Source organism: Rhinolophus ferrumequinum, chromosome 22, assembly GCF_004115265.2.
Source record: "Rhinolophus ferrumequinum isolate MPI-CBG mRhiFer1 chromosome 22, mRhiFer1_v1.p, whole genome shotgun sequence".
In the NCBI taxonomy this organism is placed as follows: domain Eukaryota; kingdom Metazoa; phylum Chordata; class Mammalia; order Chiroptera; family Rhinolophidae; genus Rhinolophus; species Rhinolophus ferrumequinum.
Window position 1 is genome coordinate 19,896,921 of NC_046305.1, and position 23,397 is coordinate 19,920,317.

The 23,397-nt window shown below is 50.4% G+C and overlaps 1 protein-coding gene across 3 annotated transcripts; it reads left to right on the top strand.

The window, feature by feature from the left end:
• Positions 1 to 1,214: 1,214 nt before the first annotated feature.
• Positions 1,215 to 23,073, top strand: PACC1 (proton activated chloride channel 1). 3 transcript variants are annotated; one of them, XM_033092145.1, is made up of 8 exons: positions 1,215 to 1,381; positions 5,265 to 5,361; positions 12,259 to 12,468; positions 13,724 to 13,875; positions 18,377 to 18,519; positions 18,974 to 19,118; positions 21,175 to 21,282; positions 22,607 to 23,073. In XM_033092145.1, the coding sequence occupies exons 1-8, from the start codon at positions 1,346 to 1,348 to the stop codon at positions 22,766 to 22,768; spliced, it is 1,053 nt and encodes a 350-aa protein (XP_032948036.1). In that variant the 5' UTR covers positions 1,215 to 1,345; the 3' UTR covers positions 22,769 to 23,073. The 3 variants fall into 3 exon arrangements, with proteins under 3 accessions (XP_032948036.1, XP_032948038.1, XP_032948037.1); XM_033092146.1 differs by lacking the exon at positions 1,215 to 1,381 and adding an exon at positions 1,509 to 1,638; XM_033092147.1 differs by lacking the exons at positions 18,974 to 19,118; positions 22,607 to 23,073 and having other exon boundaries at positions 21,175 to 21,286.
• Positions 23,074 to 23,397: the final 324 nt, after the last annotated feature.

Below are 23,397 nucleotides of genomic sequence, written 5' to 3' on the forward strand. Positions count from 1 at the left end.
AACGAGTTGTTTGTTGTTGTTTTGACAAGCAAGTGTTAAATGTAATGGCTGGAATAAATGTTTCATTCATAAACTTAACAAACGTTTGTTGAGTTTCTACAATGTGTTAGGTGCTATGTATATTGTCCCATCGAAGAGAGCCTGGGTTGGGGAAGGGTGGTCAGGAGGGGTGATGGAGGGCTTTCACTGCTACCACTCCCCTGGAGGTCCAGGGAGTGTTGGTTGGTGCTACTGCGCTTGTAGCTGAGGAGGGAAGAGGCCCAGAGTGGCCTGAGTGCAAGGGGTGGCAGAGCTGCAGCTGCAGGGGACACAGAGCAGCATTCACCAAGGCATAAGCAACTCCTATCTGCTTCACCACTAAGCAGCCCCGCGTGGCTGCCCAGGACAGCTGTTCAGGCACTGCGAGGAGGGGAAGATGGGGTCCTCAGGTCCATCTTGCCACAGAGCAAACACTCGTTTCACCACACCATTCAGGATGCCAGGCTTCTGCTGTGGTGAACAGAGCCTTGGGTTTTTGCTGCCTGATCTATTTTGGCTCTCATAAAGCCCTGTGAAGCAGGGCAAGGTTAGCTCTTGAGTTCCAAGGGGAAGACAGGAGGATTCTGAGCATTATCAGACCTGCGGGAGAGGGGCAGAGCCAGGACCAGAACCTAGAGGTCCTCAGTCCAAGTGTCTGCCCTAGGAATAAGGGAAGAATTTGGATTCTGTAGTCTGTTCCTGGATTAAATAATCTTCACTTGATCACTGCCCTCCCCCCCTTCCGTTCTGAAACAAGGTACGTCAGTTTTCTCGTCTGTAAAACGGAGAAAATGTCCCCCTTATGGGGGTCCTTGCAAGATCAAGGGCATAATGTGAGTGAAAGAACTTTTAAGATATAAAGCACTCTCCAGACGTTCATTGCAGTTATAAACCACCAGGTCAAGCTTCCTCTTCAATTATAGATTAGGCTCTCCTACGCATCTGACCTGGCCCCTTGTTCCACTTTCCATTCATTTCCTCTGTCCCTCCCCTTTAAACAAAGAGGAAGTGAGAGATGAAGGGAGCACGCGCCTCTCATCCCTGGGTTAAGCTTGGCTCTGGGTTATCCGCAGGCTTCGCCGCCCCTTTTGTGCAGAGAGGTGCCGTCTGCCCAGAACTACATTTCCCAGCAACCCTTTCGCGGCTCCAGCGGCAGCGGGAGCGAGGCGCATGCGTCAAATGCCGCCCCGCCTTCTCTGGGGGCTGCCCCCCCGAACCGGTTGCGCCTCGCGGAGCTAAAGGGTCCGGGCGCTGCAGCCACGGTGCTCGCCCCACTGCTCCTCCTGGGCTTAGCGGGCTTAGATGTGCCTTAGCTCTGGTCAGTGCCATGATCCGGCAGGAGCTCTCCACATCCTACCAGGAGGTACAAGGCAGTGGGGGGTGGGAACAAAGTTTCCTGTGAGACGGAGGAGCGGAGTCCCGGGGGTCTGGGTGAGAGAGTCGCGGGGGGCGTCGGGAAGTGCTGCGTAGGAGCGGGTGATTGCGTCGGGATGGGGGTCCCCGAATGCGGAGGAGCGGCGGAGCAGGAAGGAAGCGGGACGCCCAGCCTCCTCCGGATGCTGCGATCGCTTGGCCGGGGGATGGGGCTAGGGCCCCGGAGCCGCGACCCATAACCAGCAGGTGAATGATTAAAGCCTCGCCGGACCCAGGGAACAGCGTGGCCACCCGGCGGGACGCCGCGTGGCCTCCAGGACGCCGGTGTTGTTTGCAACAAGTGGAAGCGCCTGCGTCCTCCTCCGAGCTGTAGCGGATGCGTGGTGGAGCCATCAGCCCTCCCAGCCCCAGGCCTCCTGGCCTCTGCAGCTGTTAATGACAGGGATAATTATCACATCTTGTTTTGGTGGCCGCCTGTCTTTGAAAATGTGCTTTCACGGACATAGCTGCTTCTGGCTCCCCTCCATCGTTCTCTCCAGTCTCACCTCCTCCCACGACTTTATCACTTTCCAGTTCTTTGTCTCTTTCTTGTCTGGCCTGAGTTACAGGCTGCGGTTCCAGCGTTTCTCTCAAACCAGCTCTTCCTCCTGACTCTTACTGCAACCTGTGAACTGCCCTCCTCCTCCTCAGGCCCCACAGCTTGGTCATCTCTGGTCATCTTCCTAGCTTGTGCCTCCACTGTGCCCGCCTCACTTGCCGAGTGCAGGCAGTTCCACATTCTCAGTCTGGTGTGTGTCCCGGTCTGACCACCTGAGTGTGAAGCTGTTACCATCTCTCCCTCTGGCCTCTCCCCACACTGTGCAGATTCCTTCTGAGGCCCTGCCTTGATCCCAGAGCATTCCTTCCCCACCCTCTCCATACATCCGATGTTGCCCTTGGTTTACCCAGAACAGTCCACACTTCTCAGCAAGCTTGGTGACCTGTAACCAGCAGAAATGGCCACACTTAGAAGCTTGCTGTTAAGCAATGTACTCTGGCTTTCGGGCCTCTATGCCTGTGCTCACACAATTTCTTCTTTACCCCCCTATCAAGCTCCATTGGTTAATAGCCCCCCCATTCAAAGGAGGAATCTCCAATTCCACATGCTCCTTGGAGACTGACTTCCCAGACCAATCTAGCATTCGTCCTGTCCTCATATGAACTTGCTGCTGTCTTGATCAATACTGATCAACACTGACGTACGTGTCCCTCTTTGTCAGGGACACTGCGTGGAGTATACAGAGCAGGTGGCTTAGCCCCACAGTAGGAAGTGAAGCTGAGTGGAAATCAGATGAGATTCACCTAACGCTTACTATTTTTTAGTGTAGGATCTGGGTTAGAACCTGACTTTGGGACTTTTGACATTTCTCCTACCGTCTCCCTTACCCCATCTGTTTCCTTCATCCAAAAGAAGCCTGATGGATTTTAACCAGTGCTGTGGATTCTGTGGCCCCTAGATTCTGTGCCCTAGACAATGAGGGAATCCTACGGAATGAGTTGTGTCTTTCCCTGACTCTGAAAGTTTTCAGATTTATAGGGAGGAGAGTATAGCAGGTAAATACTGGGACTTTGAAGTAAAAAAGCCCATGTTCCTATTCCGGCTCTGCCTCTTGCCATTTGTGTGATTTTTGTCAAGTCCTTTATTTAACTTCTTTGAGCCTGTTTCTACATCTGCAAAATGAAGGTAATGATAGCCCCTACCTCCTGTGGTTGTGAGCATTGGATGAGTTGGTGTGTGCAAAGTGCATAGCTCAGTGTCTGGCAGGTGAATAACTCTTGTTAACAGGGATTGTGCAGCTCCTACTTCTAGGGAGCTTTGGGGTCCCTGGTTTACAGGACCATGTCCCTCACTATGCACGTGTAGCCTGCAGTATGTCCCCCTAGAAGGTCTCCTAAAACGTTTATTAAAATATAAGCAGTTATCCTGCTTGCAGGGCCAACGGCAAAGGTGGAGTCAGTTGCTATTTGGGGGCACCCCCGGGGTGCAAGGCATTGAAAGAACCCACCCCTTTCTTCAGTGGCCCATCTGGAAGTCCCTGCCTTGCCTTTTTCAGAAGAAGGAGCCTGTTCAGAGAGTGGCCTGCATCTTTCCTGTTGGGATCATTCTGAAAGTGGGCCTAGGTTAGAGGGAGGTTTCTTTGCTGGATGGAGACTGGCTTTAGGGGCTGGGGCAAGCCATGTAGTGGGCTCTTCACAGCTGCAGGAAGTCAGAAGGGGAACTGGGAGAAGACAGTTGTCACCTGGGTTAGGCTGAAGCCAGGTGAGGCTTGGATCAGAGAACTTGGGGGCTTCCTGGGCTTAACATCCTCTTTTCCCTTGGGCCATCGAGAGCTCCGGGGACCACCCGATCTGTACTCCTAGGGGCCTGGATCTCATGGCGCCTTTTCAGCCTCCCAGCCTTCTCCCACTCACTGGTTTTCTTTTATTTTGGGATTGGGGGGCCTTAAGCTGGGGTGTTTACCTGATGCTAAGGGTCAGGAGTGGCGGCATGGAGAGGGAGCTGTAACAGTAATACCATGTTTCCCCGAAAATAAGACCGGGTCTTATATTAAGTTTTGCTCCAGAAGACGCCTTAGGGCTTGTGTTCAGGGGATGTCCTCCTGAAAACTCATGCTAGCGCTTATTTTCCGGTTAGGTCTTATTTTCGGGGAAACACGGTAAATGCATCAGAGCTTTATTTACCTCAAGTCTCCTAGGGATGAATTTTTAATGACAATGTCTTGAGACCTTCGGCATTTACACTGTGGGTCTAAGAAAATATTTGGGAAAACTCTCGCTCCCCATTCATCCCAATTCAGTGACAGCTCCTCCTCTAACTCGGGTCTTGACCTCGCTTACTCTCCTCCTTAATGCCACAGAGACTTGCTGGTTATTGTTGTAACCTTTTTGCGCCCCTACCCTCCTCAGTGGCATCATTTCCCCCGTGTGACAGGTGAGAACACCGATGGAGTTGAGGTTGCTTGCTACCAGGCTGCTAATTAGTGTCTGTCCCTGAAATGGGCTCCTCTGCTTTTGTTCTGCCATTTGCAGCCTGAGTCAGTGAACTTTAGTCAGAGTCCTGGAGAGCTCTGACGGCAGCTTCTCACTCAGCAGACTCTAAGCTGCATTTCCTTCTCCTTTGGGAAGTGGTTAAGATCATGGGCTTGGGAACTAGGCCAACTTGGATTTGACTCCTGGCTCTATGGCCATGGAAAATGTTGGGTGTTGAATTGTGCCTCCCACCTCCACGCAAAGAAAGGTTGAAGTCCTAACCCCCAGTACCTCAGAATGTGACCTTATTTGGAAATAGGGTCATTGCAGATGTAATTAGTTAAGATCAAGTTATACTGGAGTGGGGGCGCCCACATCCAGTATGAGTGGTGTCCTTAGAAGAAGATGACCAAGTGAAGAAAGAGAGATGCCGTGTGAAGATGGACACAGAGATTGGAGATCGGATGCATCCATAAACCAAGGAACATCAAGGGTTGCCGCCATTACCAGAAGCTGGGAGAGAAGATGGGGAAAGATTCTCCCTCACAGCCCTCAGAAGGAGCCAGCCCTGCCAGCACCTTGGTTTCAGATGTCTAGCCTCCAGAACTGTGAGGGAATAACTTTTTGTTTTAAGCCACCCAGTCTGTGGTGCTTTGCTACGGCAGCTCTAGGAAAAGAATATATGGGAAGTTACTTGAGTTTTCTGAGCTTCAGTGTTGAATTGGTATAACATACCCTATATCATGTGATGAGTGTGTGTGTGTGTGACAATTATGTGAGAAGCAACTTCTGCTTTCTTACTGTAGTCTGAAAAGCAGGCCGGATGTAGCTGACCTGTTTGCCCTCTTTGTTTCTTCCTTTAGCTGAGTGAGGAGTTGGATCAGGTGGTTGAGAACTCAGATCAGGCTGACGAGCGGGAAAAGGAGGCAGTCAGAGTCCAGGGTTCAGGAGTCTTACCAGGTAAGTGGGTTCAGTGCTGGGGGTGGAAGAGCGGGGAAAATGGTGTGTGTTGTTGCTGCAGCTGGAGGCCAGGTGCCACGCCAGCTGGGTAGCTGTGGGACAGCAGGTGCCTTGAGGTGCCTTGCGCCTTAGTGTCAGATCTCAGGTATTGCCCTAGTTTTAAAGCTATACATATTTAACCAGCCTTGGGACAGAAGATGTGTCCAGGCCGGTATTTGTTCTTTTCTGTACTCCAGTTTGAGCCAGTTCCTGGGGCCAGGTCATTGGATACAATAGCAAAGGCTTTGGGTCTCTGCTCTTGCGTTAGTTTTTCCCTAGGAAGCTGGTAGCACTTGGGCTCTAATATCTGGGTCACTTCCCAGAGCCTCTGGAAGGATATCTAATAGGCTCCACCACCCACCCAGCTGAACTTGGGAGTCATTCTTTTTACCTTCCTCCCCTTCTTCACCTTTTTCTCTGCCCCTCACTTGTGCTGGCCGCCTTTTATTTTGGGCCTCATTCCTTCCCACTGTGGGACGGAATTCCTCTGTCTGGAGTTCTCTTCCCTCCATCGCCTAGTTCACGCCTAATCATTCTTCAGCTCATTATTTTCCTCCACAGCCTTCTCTCACCTCCCGGCTGGATCACTTCCCACCCTCCAGTGCTGTCACACGCAGCCTACACACCTCTCCCTTGTAGCTATTGCTGGTGGAATGGTGTATCTGTTTGTCTGACTGATTAATGTCTGTCTATTCTAGAATGTAAGCTCCATTAGGGTAGAGACCAGTCTGTTTGGCTCACCACCTTAGCCCTGGCCATGCAATAACGATTTGTTGAATGAATGAATGCCTGAATGGAGCCCCAGCTAGACTCCAGCTTCTTGAGTGGACTCAGGAAGGTGGGCTTCTGCTCCTCTTGATTCCTATATTTGTGGGGAAGGGGAATGGGGCAGGAAATTTTGTGATTGTGCCCAGTCCTTAAGAAGACTTTATAAAAGGAAGGAGGCTAGAAAGACAGCTTACATTTATTTACTGACTGCATCCTCAGGGCCAGGCTTTGTAATACCCATTGCCCCATTTGTAACAACCCTGTGAGGTGGTCGTCCTCATTTTTACAGATGAGGCTGAGCCTCCCTGAGGCTCAGGGAGGTTAAGTAAAATGTGGGAAGATCACGTGGCTGGTAAACAGACTGGATCAAGCTCTGTCTGACCCCAAACTGTCAGTGGTTTTTAAAAAATAAGCATCCTTTTATTAAAGCCCAATGTGTAAAAGTAGTAGCATCCCCTATTGCCCCGACTCCAGACATCGCCTCTAAGGTCCTAAGGTTCCAGGGAGTATAGTTTAAAAGCCTTGTGTATTGGTTTCTATGTTTCCGTAACAAATCACTACAAATATACGGGCTTAAAACAACACAAATTTATTATAGTTATGGAAGTCAGAAGAAGTCCGAAGGGAGGTCTCACTGGGCTAAAATTAAGGTGTGGGCAAGCCTGAATTCCTTTCTGGAGACTCTAGGGGGTTATCCGTGTTAGTGCCTTTCCTAGCTTCTATTTTTTTTTTTTTTTTTAAAGATTTTATTGGGCCAGGGGAACAGGACTTTATTAGGGAACAGTGTGTACTTCCAGGACTTTTTTCCAAGTCAAGTTGTTGTCCTTTCTATCTTAGTTGTGGAGGGCGCCGTTCAGCTTCAAGTTGTTGTCCTTTTGGTCTCAGTCGTGGAGGGCGCAGCTCAGCTCCAGGTCCAGTTGACGTTGCTAGTTGCAGGGGGCACAGCCCACGATCCCTTGCGTGAGTCGAACCGGCAACCTTGTGGTTGAGAGGATGCGCTCCAACCAACTGAGCCATCCGGGAGCTCAGTGGCAGCTCAGCTCAAGGTGCCGTGTTTAATCTTAGTTGCAGGGGGCGGAGCCCACCATCCCTTGTGGGACTCGAGGAGTTGAACCGGCAACCTTGTAGTTGAGAGCCCACTGGCCCATGTGGGAATCAAACCGGCAGCCTTCGGAGCTAGGAGCATGGAGCTACAACTGCCTGAGCCACCGGGCCGGTCCCTTTCCTAGCTTCTAGAGGCTGCCCTACTTCTTTTGCTCATGGCCCTTCTTCCGTCTTCACACTGCTAGTTGCTGTGCGAGTCTTTCTCACATCTCATCATTTTGAGACTGACTTCTGCCTCCTTTTCCATATTTAAAGAGCCCTGGTGATTACAGCGGGCCCACTCAGATAACCTGGGATAATCTCCCTGTTCTAAGGTCAGGTGATGAGCAACTTGAATCTCAGCTTCTGCCTTCATTTCTCTTTCCCATGTAACTTGACATATTTATTTTCCAGGCATTAGGACTTGGCCATCTTTGGTGGGCCATTGTTCTGCCTGTTGTACACTGCACTACCTGTGTTCTTGCCCCCAATTAGAAGAGGATAGATGGAGGCAGCAGGACGAGGAAGGGCAGACTTGGAAAGAGGACATTTCCTTTTATAGCTAACTACACAAATGACTGATAAGCACACAGAAAGATGCTCAACACCGTTAATCATCAGGGAAATGCAAATTTAAACCACAAAGAGATACTACTTCACACCTACTAAGGTGGCTACAATCAATAAAGATGGATCATAACAAGTTTTGGTGAGGATGTCAAGAAATTAGAACCCACTTGTAATGCTGGTGGGAATGTAAAATGGAGCAGCTGCTATGGAAAGAGGCTGGCAGGTCCTCAAAAGGTTAAATATAGATATACTATGACCCAGCAGTTCCAATCTTAGAGAAATGAAAACTTACGTCCACTCAAAAACTTGTATGTTCATAGCAGCATTATTCATAATAGCCAAATGATAGAAACTATCCAGATGTCCATCAACTGATGAATGGATAAATAAAATGGTATATTAATATAGTGGAATATTACTTGGTGGTAAAAAAGGAATGAAGAATTGATACTTGCTACAACATGGATAAATCTAGAAAATGTGAAAGAAGTCAGAAACAAAAGGCCACATGTTATATGATTCTATTTTTATGTGAAATGTCCAGAATAGACAAATCCTTAGAGACAGAAAGTAGATTATTGGTTGCCAGGGAGTAGGGGGAAGGAGGAGTGACTGCTGATAGGTGTGGAATTTCTTTTTGGGTAATGAAAATATTCTCCAGTTAGATGATAGTGGTAATGGTTGCACACCTTGTGAATATACTAAAAGCTACTAAATATATTCACTTTAAAGGGTAAATGTTATGGTATGTAAATTATATCTCAAACCAAATCACTGGGCGGCCGGTTAGCTCAGTTGGTTGAAGTGCGGTGCTCTTAACAACAAGGTTGCCAGTTTAAGCCCTGCCTGGGCCAGTGTGAGCTGCGCCCTCCACAACTAGATTGAAACAACTACTTGACTTGGAGCTGATGGGTCCTGGAAAAACACACTTTAAAAAAAAAATATCACTGAAAAAGAAAAACAGAGACAAAGAATTCATTCCTCCTTTGCATTCAGAATGCATGTTGGCTTAGTACCCTCTTCACGGTAGGGTTTCGCAGGGTTCACAATAGACAGCCAGTTCTCCTTCCTCTGAACCGAGGACCCAGGATGTTTTCAGAAAGTGAGTTGCTTGTCACAGATCCTCTTAATGGCTTGATTTACATCCTGAGGCAAGTGTGGGTTTTTGAAGCACTTCTGTTGTAAATTTTACAAAATGCAGAAATTACCTTTCCCAGGAAAGTCTTGTGTATCATTCTTGTCTTTCTACTAGTACCTCGAGTTTTTCTTCATATAAAGGATATGTACTTTTAAAGTACATTCGTCCAGCTTGCCATAGAAAAAGCCAGTGTTTGGTTTTTCTGACTGCACAGTGCATGGAACATTTTGTCAACTATCCGGCACCCTTTTTTTTTTAAATGGTGAAACATAGTAGTGTCTAGTTTCAGAATTCGAGTGACACAGCACATGTGGATGATAAATAGCTTTACAGTTTTTATTTACATGCCAATTTGTGGATCGAGAAAAGGCCTGTAAAGGAGCTCAGCGTGGTTTTGTGAGTGAAACAGAGGAGGAAACTCTTGGCCACCGTTCCCATGAGTAATTTGTCCAAGTACCTCTGCCAAACAAATCCAGATGATGCAATTGTCTTATGACCTTTTTGTGTCTAAGATTCTTAGAATTTTTCTAGAACATGTAAGGAGAGATCTATCTCTTTCCCTAATCAAAGGTACGTACCATGAAGGTAGAGCATTTCAAGTCATGTTTATCTGGCTCATGATACCGATATCATGGTACCGATATCACCTATATCAGTGGACGCGGCCCACAAATGCCGGTCATTGTTCACCTTCAGTATATGGTTCAGCCTGGATGTAATACGCAGTTTGCCTTAAAAATGCCCCAGACTTCTGCTTGTTAGGAAGTTACATTCCTTCAATCAGATCCTCTTTTATGGTCCTTAGTGACTAGAATCCTAGGTAGTAACGTTCAGTCTGTCATGTGGGGGAGCATTGACTAGGAGTCAGGACTCCAGGCTGCATTCTGATCGTGCTGGTTACTGCATCACTGCATGAGGAACGGGCTTGGACCAGCTCTTAATTCTGTTCAGATGTCATGCGCCCAGTCAGTCATTTCAGAGTTCCTTCAGTTTTGTCTTCGGATCTGTTCAAACTCCATCAGAATGTAGCACCCTGGTACCTGTTGCCACTGCAGTTACGAGCAGCTGATGACCATGCATGTGTCATGTTTGGAAGTGAAACTGTGGTCCCACCTGGACCATGGAAGCTGGGAGTGCCTTCCAAGCAAAACAGCTGAGGGTCGGTCCCTGTGCTCAGACCACCATACTTTGGGAGCTGTGGCCCCGCCGCTCGGTTACATGTGACTGGTCAGGGATTCCCTGAGCTAAGGGAAGCCATCTGTGGACTGGGCATGAAGGAGGACAGTGTCTTGTGATGTGTCTAATGAGCCTTCCTGTACAGGATATTTTCTGGAAGAAGGTCTGAATGCAAGGCTCATGGAAAGGCACTTAGTAAAGTGGAGCAGGGTCGCGAGAGAAACGGAGAGAAGGCAGAGACCAAAGCCATGAGAAAGCAGAAACTGACACAGTCCCATAACAATAAGAAGCAGCAGAAGTAGAATCAGACAAAAGAAGATGAAAAAGAATTGCTTTCATTCTGTTTGGAGAACTAGAGCTGCCGTGTACCCTGCTGGCTTAGCTCTCAGATGCCCCGAGGGTTCCTTAGGGCTTCCTGCTCCCTCACTTGTCTTGGTAGCTGTGCAGTAAACATCCATGGCCTACAGTAACCTGGTCCTAAAAGCCTCAAGGAGCCTCACAGACACTTGCAGAATTTACGCTCCTGTGTAAAGTCAAAACTTCCTCAAGTATTTTGCCAGAAATAATAAGGCACACCACTTAGTTTATAGTTTTGCATGCTTGAAATGCACTTGTTTTCTCTGACAAATGGAGGGTAGCTAGTTAGCATTGCAAGACTGACTTCATCTATTATTTGGATTATTCATTTAACAGCCGGAAACACTACATGCCTGCCACGTGAAGGACACTGTTCTGCCCCACCTCCATTTTATCTTCAGCATATATTTTTTTCTAATTCATTATATTAAGAGATTGGAGTGCATGGTCTTCATTTGTGATAGCTTCATCGAGGTCTTCATTTTTTTGTGGTGTAGAGGTCACATTCTATTTCTTCAGGAATAGTAAGTCACTGAGCAGGCATTCTGTAGTGGAATGCATTTGGCAACATTCTATCATATGCTTCTCTCAGACATCCTATAAAATTGAAATGATTATTTCCTTTTTACATGAAGAAAGGGAGACTTAGGAGAACATGGTCTGGGTCACAGAGTAGTTAGGAGCAGAGCTGGAACCCAAATCTCTCTGACTCTAAAGCTCGTGCTCTTAACCACGGGGCTAGATAATCTGGTCTTTCAGTTCAGAACATAAATGAGTCATGAACACCCCCTTATTTCTTCCTCAATTGCTCCTGGTGCTTTCGGCACCGTGCCCTGTGAGCTCTTACACAAAGTCGTTGCTGCTCTCTGCCTTCTCCCCACACTCCCCATTTTTTCCTCTGAGCAAAGGACACCTCACGTTTTACATCCTCACATCCTTCTGAATTGTAGCAGTTGGTGCACAGACCATCAGCCCTCTCTCCGCATCTCCCTGAAGCACCTACATAGCACATAGCTTTGCACATAGAGTTGGTGCTTGATGCACGTTTGTAGAAGAATAGAATGAATGATTTCCTTATCTCTACCAACCTAGGACACTTTGATAGTTCTCTGCTGATCCTGCTTATGTGCTTTCAAATACAATAAAACCCCACCCTCATGGAGCTCAGAGCTTCGGCGGATCAGAAGACATGTAGACAGTGACATTGCAGCGTGATGCTAGGGGGGACTGAGGATGCCCTGGGAGGACTGAGGAAGGGGTGCCCAAATAAAGTTTTGGGGTGAGGGAGGCTTCCTTGAGGAAATGCCTCTCTATACTGATGAGTTAGGAGCCAGCTGTGGAAGAAAAGTGTTCAGACTAGGCATAGGGAATGGCGGATGTGAGGGGCTCCAGGGTGAAGGGCAGGACCAGAAGGTCGTTTAGCACAGCTGGAGCTGGGGACATGGGAAGGAGGATGGTGAGGGGCAAGGCCAGGTTGGGACCAGCTCCGTTGTTCGATTGTAACTGTCTGTCTCTCTAGAGAGGAGACACCTGAAAGACAATGGCCGAGTCTCCTTCAGCTTGGGGTCCCCTTCCTGGCAGAGTAGGTGCACAGTGAATGTTGACAGGTGCTGTGTGTTATGATTTGTGCTTGGGGGCTGAGGTGGGAGGTCGGATGTGGGTGAGCTTGCCTCCCTGGTAAATCAGGTAAGGGGCCTGGAGGCTGCCGACCTCTCGCAGCCACACCTGCCCCTGCTCTCTGGGTCACGTGTGTTGTTGTCCTTCAGTCCTAGACAGCGAGTCCGCCTCCAGCAGCATCCGCTTCAGCAAGGCCTGCCTGAAGAACGTCTTCTCGGTCCTGCTTATTTTCATCTACCTGCTGCTCATGGCCGTCGCCGTCTTCCTGGTCTACCAGACCATCATGGACTTTCGTGAGAAACTCAAGCACCCCGTCATGTCGGTGTCTTACAAGGAGGTGGATCGCTATGATGCCCCAGGTAGAGCCTGTCCAGATGGGCATCAGGACCCAGGTCTGGGGCATCGCTGCAAATACTGCCTGACCCGCCCCTGCACTCCCAGCCCAGTGCCAGGCACCGCGGGCAAGGGGAGCAGTGTGAGCACGATCTGGGTGTGGGGTGCACACCAGAGAGCGGCCATGGGCACCCAGTAAACTGTGTCCTGTGCAGAGAGAGGGGGACAGCCTGGAGTGGTCACTGCAGACCTGGGGTGGGCGCGGAGCACTTTGCACAGAGGGAAGCGTGCGGTGGGCTTTTTCTGGGAGGAGGCTCCACGGGAGCAGAGGTGAGTGTCGGGCGGCAGAGGGTTTCTCTGGAGAGGCCGAGTCGAGCCTGGCGGGAGCAGAGGCCCGTGAGGAGAAGTGGGAGGCAGGGCCATCCAGAGGAGGGAGGGGCCCTGCCTGGAGAGGGGGCTCTCAGGCCATACCCTGCATCCTTCTGTCCCAGTGGGGAGTCATCTCTGCTCTAGCGCTGGCGTGGGGTGTCTGTCCCTGGGCTCCGGGCGCGTGGGCACGGATGGGACATGTGAGCTCAGTGGGCTCTGCCTGCAGGGTGCTCCTGAGTGACCCGCCGGGGGCCCGCTCACAGGGCAGAGCCAGTCCTAGGTCCCCTCTGCCTGGGGCTTCTTGAAAGTGTCCTGGTCATGGCTCCTTGGCCTGTCTTGTGTTTGTTCCTGTTGTGTGTGTGTCTGCCTTGGTCTCTTTATCTCTGGGTCTTACTCTTTCTGGTTTCTCGGTCTCTGAGCTCTGCCTGGGTCTGCTGTGCTGTTCTCAGTGTTTTCTGGAACAGCGACTGTCAGTAGAGCCGTGAAGAGGAGCCTCGGCCGGGGTGAGGGGAGAACTGTCGGGAGGCGACCTGCACACTTGGAGCTGCAGGCAGGGCGGGAGGCGAGACACAACATGAGATCTGGGGAGTCCCACAGCTCGGGGCCTCCCGGGGAACCTGCAGGTGGGTGCCAGGCTGGGCACTGGCTCTGTCATGGAGGCCCCCAGAGTGTGCGCTCAGGTTCTGCTGCAGGCCGGGGAGGGGCTTGTGAGGAGAGGAGGGCTGTTTCCCCCATTAGAGTAGGGCTTTCTGAGGGCAAAGCTGTGCCCTCCCACCCTCCGTAACCCTTTGCTTCCTCTTCTGCGGTCACCCAAGGGGTTCCGAACTTAGGTTGTTGGTGGGTGTGAAAAAGTGTATGTGTCGTGATTTTAGGGGTGTGCTCTGACACTCCCTTCCCGTGCGTGCCCCCCAGGTATTGCCCTGTACCCTGGTCAGGCCCAGTTGCTGAGCTGTAAGCACCATTACGAAGTCATCCCCCCACTGAGGAGCCCCGGCCAGCCCGGAGACATGAACTGCACCACCCAGAGGATCAACTACACGGACCCTTTCTCCAATCAGACCCTGGTAACTCGTCTCTGGGTCTGGGCAGCGTGCTATGCCAGCCCTGCACCCAGGGCCTGTCTGTTCCTGCCGGCTGGCCTCTCCTGCACCCAAACACGAGGCTGTCCGAAGGGGAGTCGTGGCCATGGCTGGCTTGCCTGCACTCAGGGAGGGCAGGGAGGCCTTCAGCCCCTCAGGGCGACCCTCAGGGATGGCCTACAGTGCGATAAGGTCCTGTCCTTGATAGAAGGAAGAAGGGCTCAGGGTTGGGCCGGTGTGACGTAGAAAAGGGGGTCCCATACCTGACTACTCGAAGGAACTGCCTGGGTACTTTTTGAAAAGGCAGATTTTCCCAGGTTCCATGTGGGGCTGAGTGGTCATTCCAGGTGATGGGGCCTGAGAATCCACATTTTCAAATAAGTATGCCAGTGTACAGAAGGAGCACTGGTCTGGGAGCAGGGGCCCGGCCCTGGCCCTGCTGTCACACGCAGCCACCCAGCTCAGCTGGGGAGGAGCAGCGCCTGCACCGGCTGTGAGGCAGCGAAGGAATTTTGTAGTTTTTTGCTTCTTCCCTTTTGCATCCCCTATCCTTGTTTCAGAGAGGATTAAACAGGGCTGAACAAAGTTTTCCAGGTCAGAGAGAGGAAGGAAAGGCTTTCTAGGCAGCCGAACTCTGCACCCAGCCTTAAACAGAGGAAATATAGCGTGTTGTGTTTGTGTCTCTGGGCAGTTACAGTAGTCGGGTGTTTCTGGAGGGTCGGGTGCCCCCAGAAGAGCCGCAGGAGGTGATGCTGAGGACAGAAGTACTGGCCAGATGAGAAAAGCGCCCCATTGTGCTACAGAGTGGGACCTATGAGTGGGTCTTAGCATGAATTTTGTAAATATTCTAGGCTTCCTCCTAAAATCCTGCTGAAATGATTCCCACTCCTGCAAAGAATAGAATAAAATTAAATAGTAGTGGACGTGCAAACTAGGAAAGGCTGTCATCAGTTGAGCAGAAATTTCAAGGAACTAGTGTGAAATATAAATTGCAAATTGGGTCAGATTGATGGAGCAGACAAATCAGAGAAAACCCGTCCCCTAAAACAGATGCCGGGAGGACTGCTGTGCAGAAGTGAAAGCTTTGTTTTCAACTCCCAGCTCCAGGTCAGCATGTTCAAAGAGCATGGCTGGCCATAGGGCAGCTGCCAGGGTGATAATTAGGGGACGCCTGTTGGCTGGGCCTCGTGCCCTTTGTCCTCCGACAGCAGGCAGAGCTGCTGGGGTCGCTGTTTGCTCGTGGGTACGAGGCCCTGGGGCTGTTCTCTGCATAAGCTAAGGGGAGGTTTCCTGCTTGGGCGTTGGGACGGCAGAGAAAGGAAGTAGAACTTGAGAGTGGACCTCCACAGAGGAAGGGGGAGAGGACTACTGGGAAGGGATCTCTTTCACAGATAGAAATACGCGGAGTGTGCGGCCGCTAGTGTTCCCTGCCCACTGCCACGGAGTCCTTACAGGGCGAGTTATTAGAGAACCACTTGGGAAGAAACCCACGCCCCAGACCCGTCCTGGTCAACCTAATCCTTCATCCGGAAATAAGACTGGAGAATTAAGGGTCACTAGACATTTACGTGAAACCAACAACATGCAAGGACCAGGAGGAACAGAATGGATTCCAGAATAGGGAAATGGAGGCTAATTTAAATGAAAAGGAAAATGATTTTTAAAAATTTTAGTGAAGAGCTAGCTGTGCAGTAGAAACGCTGCTCTTTTGGATTCCCAGCCCTCTGTTCCCTGTGTATCCCGTGTGCGCTTCCGTGGCACAGCGGGACCCCGTGTGCGCTTCCGTGGCACAGCGGGACCCCGTGTGTGCGCTTCCGTGGCACAGCGGGACCCCGTGTGCGCTTCCGTGGCACAGCGGGACCCCGTGTGCGCTTCCGTGGCACAGCCAGTGCGGGGCCCCTCGGCTCCCCGATGGAGGAGTATGCTTGCTAGGAGTCCTTGTGTTTATTCCCAGACCCGTGTATGCCGGCTGTACTTGTTATTTTAGCTCTGTATTTTAACTAAATATTATAAAAACCCATGGAATCAGGGCACCAAAGACGAGTTGTTTCTGTGAAACTAAGCTGAATGCAGTTCCTGCCTCCAGCTCTGGGTGACTGTTAGCCTTCTCCATTCTAAATGTGGCTCTTAGCTAAAAGGGATCTGATACTCCCTGTGTCCCGGGTCCCCACCCCAAAGCAGCCTGTGGCTGGGGTGGAGGGCTGAGGAGAACAGAGAAGCGCAGGACTCCCTCAGGGAGAAGGAGAAATGAGAGGCACAGCCACTGCTTGGGCCATGCTGAGGCCCTGCCTGAGACGTCCTGCCGCAGCTTGGAGGGAACACCTGGTTAGAGACTTGTGTGTCCTCGCTGGCGCCTGGCCTCATCCACGGGGAGGGTCTGCCCTGGGCCTCTGTGGTCATTTCTGGAGTGGACATAAGAAACATTGCTGCCCTGGGTCACAGAGCTTTGGGCACCCACTTGCCGCTGCAGCAGTGGGGGAGCGGCTTTGGGCTGGACAGGCTTGGACCTGGCAGTTGGCTTATCATCCTTCTTCTATCCCACCTTTTCATTTGCAGTGAGATGTCCTCAGAAATGTGTAGGCTTCTGGTTGTTTGTGTCCTGTCGAGGCCATGTGAAAGTGACCCAGCCAAGGGTCTCATCTGGTCCTACTTTGTCAGTTTTCAGATTCTCATTTATTCCCTCCCTCCCTGCCTCCCTTTAATCTAGTTAATGTTTACCAAATGCTTTGCTCTGGCCCAATTAGGGCCACACCTTCTTAGTCTGCAGGACCTGTGTTTGTTTCCTCACCACCTGCCATATTTCTAGTGTCCGTATGTTAAGTAGATGCCTCATTTTTCGGTTGTTGTTACCATGGCACTTCAGTTCCAGGAAACAATTGTGTAATGGTCAGAGAGCAGGCCAAGCTACTGTGCAAAAACACACCCCTAACAAATACTGTGGTGAGACCAGACGGACTTCTGTCCTTTCTCTGGGGACGGTGTGGGCGTGCTGCCTCGTAGGGTGGTCAGCACTGGCTCGCCAGCACGTGTGTTTGCCACCGCTCCCGGGCGGTGAGACGTGGAAGGCAAGCAGCCCCTGCATGGACTTGCCACCAAGTTGAGTGAGTCACTGCATATTCCAGGAACTTCATCACAAGGTCTTGTCTGAGGCCGAAGTGAGGGTCCAGCAGGGCCACTGTCTTCTGCTGAAACCCGGGATTGTGGAAGCAGTTCTGGTTGTGCAGGAGGAAGTGGACAGGAGACTGGGGGCTGTTGGCATTCTCTGCTGCCACTTACTGTGGCACAGAAAGGTTGAGAAGAAGCAAGACAGAGATCCTTTGGGAAAATGCAGCAATAACCAGAAGTGGAGTGGAATATTAACACGTCAGTCAAAAAGGAATTTCAAGTGCAAAGGGTTAAAAGAGGGATGTTTAAAATGGATGAGGTTAGGCTCTACTACTCTCTACTAAGATAGAACAGTCAGAAATCTTTATGTGCAGAACAGCAGACCAGTTGTGTATTTTAGGCAAAACCTGTTAGAAATGAAAAATACCATCCCCTTAGGGTGTGGCGAACACCTCGCAAACTCCCAGATCAGATAGGAAGTAGTAAGGGTAACAGTTGAACAGCACAGTAAATGTAGAGTGAGTGTGTGTGTGTGTGTGTGTGTGTGTGTCTCACACTTGGTGCCTGACAGAGGACTCTTTTCAAATAGCGGTAAAGCATTTGTAAAAGTTAATGATGTAAAGATATTTTTTCCCAAATTAATCTTATCAATCCAGTATCATCAAAATCCCAGTTGACTTTCCCATGAAACTTCAGCTAGTTTTAAAGTACGTTTAGAAGAGCACATGTATAAAAATAACACCCCCCCACCCAGGTTTGAGGCTGGGAGGAGTGACGTGGAGGGGACCTGCCCCGTCAATGTCAGAATGGGATAAACCCACAGCGCTCAAACTTGCATCCATAGTGTGGGGAGTGGGAGTTAGATCCCTATTTCATACCATACACAAAACAGTGCCAAATGTTGAAAAGGTTAGAAAAAGCTGCTATAAAGAAATGTAGAATACTGATATAATTTTGGTTTTCCCTAGCAGGCAAAACCCAGAAGCCATAAAAAGAGACAGATTTCACAACATTTAGAGCTTCATAAAATAAATGCCATTAGGAACAGTTATTGGGAAAGTGACCGACTGTAAGACAACGTTTGTACATATAACAGACATAAGTTAATATCCTTTCTCAACAAAAGAGCTTCTGTAGCGCCCAGCCAGTGAGCAGAGGGGACAGGAGACAGGTTGTACTCAGCTCGGTCGGGGCGGGGCCAGGTGGACTCCGGTTCCCCGAGCAGGAGGGTGTGGCCCGTGGTCCCCTGGCCCCGGGTGGGCAGGACTGCGGGCTTTCCATCGGCGCCTCCAGGCCCACTCCGAAGTGTCTGTGTGCCCGAGGGTCAGGAGCGCCCGCACAGCCCTCCCACGGCTGAGATGTGGCCTTTGTGCCTCCGCAGAAATCCGCTCTGATCGTGCGGGGGCCCCGGGAAGTGAAGAAGCGGGAGCTGGTCTTCCTGCAGTTCCGGCTGAACGAGAGCAGTGAGGACTTCAGCGCCATCGATTACCTCCTCTTCTCGTCTTTCCAGGAGTTCCTGCACAGGTGGCCTTTCACACTTCCCGGCGGGCTTGTATACACACTCTGTTCCAGCCTTGCACCGCGCTAGGCGGGGGCCTGGGGTGGAGGCAGGGAGGCCGGCAGGTCTGCGAGGGCCCCTCAGAGCTGCTGAAGTCCAGAGTTCCCGAGGAGCTGGGGGCACGTCCGTCCGTGGACTTCAGCGCCCACTGCCAGGCGCAGGGGGCAGTGACCGGGTGGAGGAAGGCGGCATCCTCCCATTGGGGGCTTCAGGGAGCAGGCTGCTATCTTGAGGGGGGTGGCCACTCCTCCTCCATTTGGAAACCAAGAAGCAGAGGTTGGAGGGGCGGCACGGGGCGGGCAGCACCCTGTTGGTGCCAGCAAAGGAGCGGCTGAAGTGGGGCGGGAGCTTGAGTCTGGCCCAGTGTGAATCCTGCTGTCAGGCCTGATGAGCTTGGACCTTTCCTCCCTGTCCTCTCAGCCCAGACAGGGTGGGCTTCATGCAGGCCTGTGAGAGCGCCTATTCCAGTTGGAAGTTCTCCGGGGGCTTCCGCACCTGGGTCAAGATGTCCCTGGTGGAGACCAAGGAGGAAGACGGGCGGGAAGCAGTGGAGTTCCGGCAGGAGGTAGGCCGTGCGGCGTCTGCCCAGCGCTGCTGGCGACTCCACCATTGAGTCCGGGGTGGCCTTGCGCCGAGTCTCAAGGGTGATTAGACCTTTGACAGGATGAGAAGGGCTCATGCCAGGAGTTCACTGTGCTTCTGTAGGCAGTGCACGTGCCAGGCCCTCCCTCCCTGGCCCGGCCTGTCCTTGCGGAGCACACGGCTGGGGCAGGGACCCCTGCGCTGTGTGACTGGGTGTTGCCCAGCTGCGCGGAATGCTGGCGCCCGTGTTCTCAGCCCTGCGTGTGGCCCCGGCTCTCTGAGAGGCTGGCGGCTGCATGGAAGATGGATTATTTGCAGGGAGGAGAGACCAGATAGAGTGGGTATGATCCACTGGGACACAGAAGTACAATACTAGCTTGCTTTTTGTATTTTTAAAAAACTCATCCTTTTTCCATTTTTGAATGTTTTATAATGAATGTAACATTAGAACAGTGGTAGTAATGTTACATCACTTCTAAAGTTATAAATATGTTGGGTGCCTCCTCAGAATATTTTACTAATGGGAAGTGTGATCCAAAAACTTTCAGCTTTTTGGCCTGGAGCTAGGAGAGGCCGGGAGTCTCTAGCTGTAATCCCCGCGAGAGAGGGAGGGGACCTTGGAAACAGGCGTGGCAGTGGGGATGGAGGCATCGGACAGCTGGTCACCTCAGCAGGGCTGTTTGTCAGGCACCACGAAAAGCAAGGCCATACCCCTGCCTTGCGGCTCCCACTGCAGCACTGCCTCTGCCTCCTGTCCGAATCCACACCCAGAGCCAGGCCACCTCGTGTGTCAGTGGCTGGGAGTCTGCAGAGGCAGCGAGCAGGTGGGTCTGTGCTGCCACCCTCTGCCCCTCCTTGGAGCTGTTCCATTTGGGCCGGACTCCACGGAGTGGCTTCAGGAAAGGGCTGGGTTGGAGTAGGACGACCCACTCCAACCGATGGGGCCATCACTGGCCAGCAGCCACGCGTGTGTCTAGGTCTGTCTCTTCCCAGCCCGGGCTCCTAGGACTCCCCTGATCGCAGGGCTTTGGGGAGGGCGTAGAGTCACTTGTCTTCAAGGGGACAGGCTTTTTTCCTGTCTTAGGAGGTGACAGCCCCCCTAACAATAGGTCCCTAAAATATTCCTATTTTGTAAGATAACTGTCGTCTCCTGAATTTTTACTTCCCACTTTTCTCCAAGAACGCCAAGCCCTTTCTTGCCCTGGCCCCACAGCACCTGAGAAAGGTGCTACCCTGGCCCACCCTGGCTCTCCTGTTCGTCCTAACTGATCTGAAGCCACAGGGGCCAAAACCCCAGCGAACCTACACATTTTAGAATGTTTCATGTGCTTTTTATTATAGTCTCCGTTACAAGTCTTGGCAGGGGACACGAACTCGTGAACAATATTTTACATGTTTTCATATTGTGTTTTAAAGTTGAAGATACTTTCGTATATATTGCTTCATGTGCCCCTCACCACGCCTCAGTGAGGTGTAGGCATTTTGTTCCCATTTTATGTGTGGCAAAGCGGAGGCTCAGTTCACACGTTGGACCCAACACTCCGGGTTAGGCCTGGGCTTCTGCCTCTGGAAACTGTCTGCTCTCCGTGACACATGCAGCCCCTTTAGTACTTGGAAACAGACCTTCCCGGGCATGCCTTCTACCTGTTTATAGGGACCGCTCAGCCAGGGGATCCCCGAAGCTTTACTTTGTCCCTGTAGACACAGAGGGTTGAAATACTCAGCTCTTAAGATCAAGTATTTTGAAATTTGGGTTTTTTATGGCTTTTAATTGTGAGACTTACAGTACTTGAAATGTGGTTTACTCGGTGACAATCCATAGCACCTATGTGCATACCAGATCCTATATCCGTTTCCCCAGAGAACTGTGGAAAGCCAGGGGAGACCTGGGCTCTGGTCCCACTTTCAGGGTGTTGTGTATGAGAGTCTGGGGTCTCCCTCTCCAAGAGGCAGTGAGGAGAGCCAAAGGCTGAGCTTTCCCACCTGTGCGCTCCTTCCCGTGGCCCCACCAGGTGACACTTTCTCTCCTCTGTTCCTAGACGAGTGTGGTTAACTACATTGACCAGAGGCCGGCCGCTGAAAAAAGGGCTCAGTTGTTTTTTGTGGTCTTTGAATGGAAAGATCCTTTTATCCAGAAAGTCCAAGATGTGAGTATTATTTAACATGTGAGCGCAAACTCCCAGCCGAGGCATTCGGGCTCGTCCTTGCAGGCTGAGCACAAATCAGTTTGTCACTTGTATGACATTCATGTCCTGTATCACTTGTGTTTAATTGATCTGGTCTTCGTCACCAGACTGTGGCCCTGTGAAGGTGGTGACTGTGTCTTTTATTCTCCATCATTTATTTGATGTCTCCCGAGTACTTAGTACAGAGCTGCTTCTTCATAATAATGATTGAATGAACTGAGCAGAAAGCACTAAGCTAATACCTAGGTCACTGCTATTGGAAGCCGTTCTTTTTTAATGTTTCTCGGATAAGAATTTACGATTGTGGGAAGTCAGAGCAGAACAGTGCACATAAAACATTAACAGTATCAATTAATGCCAGGTTCTCAGACTCACAGTCTGGAAGGGGAGGAATAATGAGACAGCTTTGCTAAAGCAGCATTCATGAGACACTGTCCACCACGGCCAGTCCCAGATCTAACACCAATTGGCGTGTAGGTCATCACAAAATGTCCTGACGTGGTCATGGCTTGGGGGAAGACATTTCATAGCTGAGACTTAAACAGGCAGGGTCTTTGTGACTCGAAACTGGGACTTAACAGTGTTTACCATGATGGGGAACTCAGGAAATTGGCGATACGATGTCGGCCTTGAAGAGTTTAACGTTTAGTGAGGCAGCCGTCTGTGGCTGTAACGTGACTAACTCCAGACAGTAAATAACTGCCAAGGAGACGGTGGGATAAATAGCTCTGCAAAAGTCGTGAGTGTTTTGCCTAGTCGACAGAGCAAGCTCTGAGGAGCCCTGAAGGATCAGGAACTGTAGGTAGGAGGAAAGCATCGCAGGCAGGGAGTCAGAGGGCAGAGCTTGGAGGCAGGAGCCCACGAGAGAGTGTGGAGGGACCGTCATTGGATGGGGTGGGAGGAGAAGTCTGAAGCACTGTGACATGGGAAGAAAACAAGGAACTGCCCTTCTGGATTGGGTATAACATGGAGGAAAATGATGTCTATGCAAGGTCACTTAGGGATCAGGCCAAAAGTTTGTCAAGTTCAGTACTGAGTATCTTACTTGTTCACAGCTTTTTTTAAAAAAAAACAAGTTTTCCTTTCAGAATCACTTTATTGTAGGGAGGGCTTTGTATTTTTCTCCTCAAACTGAACTATGGCCATTGAAGTATGAATGAAATGTATCGAGTTAGGACAATATTAAAATGCAGGTGCTTTTCTTGTCACCTCAGTGACATTAGTATGACATAAGAATCAAAACGGAAGCCAACCAATAAAACTTGCATTTGTTTCTGTTTTGCAGATAATCACAGCCAATCCTTGGAACACAATCGCTCTTCTCTGTGGGGCCTTCTTGGCATTATTTAAAGCAGCAGAGTTTGCCAAACTGAGTGTGAAATGGATGATCAAAATTAGGAAGCGATACCTTAAAAAAAGAGGTCAGGCAACGAACCACATAAGCTGAAGTCGCCTTGCGGTGTTCGTAGAACTGCCCATGTGCATGGAAGTTCTCATCACTTCCGCTTTGATAAACTGAGCTACCAGTAATCTGTACTCACCCGAAGAAACGGGCCCTGCTGGGAGGAACAGCCTAATGCAGCAGATCAATGGATAACCTGAAAGTTATTTAAGTACTTAAGTTATTGAACATTTTTTGGATATGACATATACATAGGGTTTGTGGAAGACGGAGTTAGATATGTTATCTGGTTTTCTGAAGATTTGTAGAAGCTGCCTTTCTTCTTACTTGGTTTGGTGTATAGTTCAGCTCTAACAGGATAATTAAGGCTCCGCTGTTTACCTTAGGTTTTTCCCCCCTGAGGTTTTTAAAGTGGATGGAAGAGGGTGTGATTATCCAGATGTGTGGGTCATGTTTTGGAAACTGCCTGTACACAAAAAAAGGCAAAAACCCTTATGTTTCTGGCATCACCTGCCGTTTCCGTTGTGCAGCCTGACAAGCTCATTTGTTAAATGTTAAATGAGACTTTTTAAGCTACTAGAAACAAGTAATTAGAATTCCTGTGGACTGACTAGCCACCTACCTGTTTGGTTAGAGTATTTGTTGATGCAGGTATGAGAGTTTAGTGATTAACA

Excerpts from the sequence above, each read along its gene's own strand:
- PACC1 (XM_033092145.1), top strand. The coding sequence starts at position 1,346 with ATGATCCGGCAGGAGCTCTCCACATCCTACCAGGAG. Across the intron at positions 1,382-5,264 it reads TCTCCACATCCTACCAGGAG|CTGAGTGAGGAGTTGGATCA; the intron begins GTACAAGGCAGT and ends TTCTTCCTTTAG. Across the intron at positions 12,469-13,723 it reads GGATCGCTATGATGCCCCAG|GTATTGCCCTGTACCCTGGT; the intron begins GTAGAGCCTGTC and ends CGTGCCCCCCAG.